Source organism: Cryptotermes secundus, unplaced genomic scaffold (assembly GCF_002891405.2).
Source record: "Cryptotermes secundus unplaced genomic scaffold, Csec_1.0 scaffold152, whole genome shotgun sequence".
Taxonomy (NCBI): Eukaryota; Metazoa; Arthropoda; class Insecta; order Blattodea; family Kalotermitidae; genus Cryptotermes; species Cryptotermes secundus.
Genome location: NW_019720705.1, coordinates 1,486,621 through 1,490,143, shown reverse-complemented (window position 1 = coordinate 1,490,143; position 3,523 = coordinate 1,486,621). Strand labels below are relative to the sequence as shown.

The following is a 3,523-nucleotide window of genomic DNA, read 5'->3' as shown; positions in this document are numbered from 1 at the left end:
TGTTTCTGTTACGAACGCAGGCTTATTATCAGCAATCACAAATTAATGCAAGAATACACTCGTAATTTCTTTCTTCACAGAACAGAGGAACTATGTAAGAGGATGAGATTGCTTTATTTTTGCTATTTTTTTCACCAATGGAGTTGTGAGCACCGAGGATTGTCTTGCACACTGAGTTTATTTCTGTGTTCAATTTTCATTTGAAGCGAACTTCGTAATACTACTTCACACACGTATGCACTTGTGAAGGAGAGGAGTTTCGAAATATTGTTTGCAGTCTTGGATATTCCACAAGTTTGCAAACTCAAAATTGACTTACAGATACTGTAGAAAATTTCAATTCCTCGCCTGTGTTATCACTTCGATATACTCCTCTTGAGAAGCCGGGGTAGCGCAGTCGGTATAGCGACTGGCTGGACAACCAAGGGTTAGGAGTTCCGAGTCCCAGTGGGGGCAAGAATTTTTACGTTTTCATGTCGTCCAGACCGGCTCTGCGGTTCACCCAGCCTCATATTCAATGGGTATTCTTTTATTGCTAGTGGGGTGGGACTAAGTCCCTTGTACTGCGGCCACTTCTGGCCTATTGTACCAGCCCCAGATGATAGGTGAGGGTGATTGTGGAGCAATTGGTGGAATGAAGATTGACAAGGGAAACCGAAGTACTCGGAGAAAACCTGCCCCAGCGCCACTTTATCCACCACAAATCCCACTTGACCAGACCCGGTATCGAACCCGGGCCGCCTAGATGGAAAGCCAGCGACTAATCGCTTAAGCTATGGAGCGGCATTTATTATTCCATGGGTAGCTGGGGGCTCTTTCCCCAGGGTTAAAGCGGCCGGGTCGTGAAGCTGATCACTCACTCCCAACTAGTTCAGAGGTCAAGAAAATATGGATCTATACAACCACTCTCCCATACGAGTTCATAACGTAGTGCTTAGTTATTTAAGCACAGGGACAATTTTACTGCCCATCTGATGCGTCTTCAACGTCTGAAATTATCAGTATATGCTTGCACTGCTTATAAGTACCTGGCGGACAACACGGTGTCGTCGTAAGCAAAGAGACCACAATCATAGCTGTATGTTACAGTTGAGCGATTTAGAACTTTGTTTGATTTCAGATGAACTCTACACGAAAATGCGTCAGAAAGAGAGCATCTCAGTGAACGACATGTCACGTCAGAATAACAGCACCTGCCAGCATTGGTTGCCTCATTCAAATGTTGAGAAAGACGGACTGTTCGACTCATCTTCACTAGGGACCAACTCTCCAGATACCAAAAATTTCTGCTATAAAAGATCAGATCCCTTCTTGCCAGAAAACCGTATTCCTTTACCCAAATTCAACTGTCATAAGATAGCAAGCAACGATTATGAAGGATTCAGCAATGATGAAGATCACGGAGGAATTTTCTTTTACACGATGCCGTCACCAACAAACGGCAGACGAAGAAACGAGCGGGAACGTCAGAGGGTTCGAAGTGTGAACGAAGGGTTTGAACGTCTCCGTAGATACCTACCGCTGGGTTGTCAGTGTTCCGACGGATCCAAATGTGAAGTGATTACTGTCGGTAGGGCCAGGCGATGCCAGAAACGACGGTGTAGTAAGGTGGATGTGTTGCGGGCGGCCATTATGTACATCAGACATCTCCAGGGGCTGCTCGGTGAAGAAGAACCGTGCTGAAGTTTCTGCCTTTCATGATAAAAGTACATTTTTTTTTCTAAATTATTTTGCACTTTTGAACAATTATGCCTCAGAAATTAATATAATTATACGTACTGAACGAACTGTATTGCATTAGTAAAGAACAGACACTATTATCAGTGCATTTTCCAGCTGCACAGATATGTTACGTTGTGCCCTAACCCAACGCGGACAATATCCATTTTGTGCAGATATACTCGTTATGTCCTCTCACACTCGAGTGATAATATCAGTGTCAACCGTGGCAAAACTGTAGCAGTCCTCGTTCGCACTTCATCAGGGATTCACACAAAGGGAGTCGATACGCGTGATTCTTGAAGGTCTACAAGAACAGACTTCTGCAGTCATATCATATGATGGACGGGTAATGGAAAATTAGCCATTTTACTTAATCTCTGTTGTCAGCGCTCCGCGCGCCTGAGAAAATAACTAACTTCGAGCATCTGTTAATGTGCCAACACATTGCACTTTTTCATTGTTATGGCTGTATTCATTTCTAAGACGTGATTGTTAAGTGTTATTTTCAGTTTCCCGTAGTTTCTTAATGTTATGGTAGCAGAGCTCGATTCACGGACCTCTGCTACCATAACATTAAGAGTGTGACCCAATTTAAAAGATCCTGAAATTTCCTCCGCAGCCTAACCTATTGGTTTGTATAGACAGTCATCAGCCCCATGAAAGCTTCCAAGTGTATGAGTGATGCAAAGAGAGGATACGCTGGGCTATGCTTTGAAAAAGAAGCGCAAAAATTACTAACTTTCCGCTTGAGTGTAAATGAATTATATGTTCCCCCCTTTGCCTTTCCCAATTTATATTATATATACATAAAGGAAGAAATTCGAAGCGAAGGGGTTCGCGCACCTGTTTTTTTTTTTTTTCGACATGACCCGACAACGAATCTCGACCCGAAGATCTGCAGTCTGACACAGATTTCTTGGTTGTCCCGAGTCCCTCTGGGCCGCTTCTTCTACGTATTTTAAATTCACCACTTTATGGCTCAACTGTATCTCTTGATAACGCATCTTTAAAAGGGTCGGTGGAGATATTGCGGCTGACGTCAGTGCGGTGGGGGAAGAGGAATTTGCCATGAACTCCCGTTTGTCTGTTCTCACACACACTCTGCCCTTGAAATAGACTTCTGCTTCTCTGTCACTGTGTCTTTACTACGCCTTTCCTCTACTAACCAGTGGTTACCCATTACCATGTTCCTCCCTACCCCTCTGCTCTTGGAAACAGTTTTCAGAACTGCATATCTTTTCACCATTATACTTCGACCTTTCCGTTTCATCTATGGTCCTATCCCTCCCTTTCCATAGAAACGCACCTCTTCTTCTTCGCTTGATTTACTCTTATACCGTGAAGATAGAGGCAATGGTTCCTCCGAAACATAGGTAAATATTTACCAGACTACATGGCCTCACATCCCAGAAGGCAGTATTCTTCACAGTCGCCACCGTGAGAACCTGAACTTTCACATGAAGTAAGAACAATTGTTTGTCCACTGATTCGTTTAGGATTCTGAGGACACTGGTCAAGCAAATTCAGCTGTTTCTAATTCACTACTTGGAGCGCTGCTCGGATTGAAATGAAGATACATCTTGGTAACAGAAAAGTTTTCATCCATCGTTATATGCCGCTTGTCTGGCCCATTCACTTCCCATACCAGCTAACACACACCCATCACTCTCAATGATACATGTGCGAATTCCGCCCACCTAAAACAAGACAACGCTGAAGTTGATTGATGATGATTGACCCTGTACACACCGAATGCTACCATTTAGTCGCTCGGTTGAGAGCTAAGTACATACTGACATCA

General features: G+C 43.7%; 1 protein-coding gene across 1 annotated transcript; it reads left to right on the top strand.

The window, feature by feature from the left end:
• Positions 1-1,137: 1,137 nt before the first annotated feature.
• LOC117282845 (helix-loop-helix protein 6-like) lies at positions 1,138-1,683 on the top strand. The gene has a single exon (XM_033754195.1). The coding sequence runs from the start codon at positions 1,138-1,140 to the stop codon at positions 1,681-1,683; it is 546 nt and encodes a 181-aa protein (XP_033610086.1).
• The last annotated feature ends 1,840 nt before the right edge of the window (positions 1,684-3,523 follow it).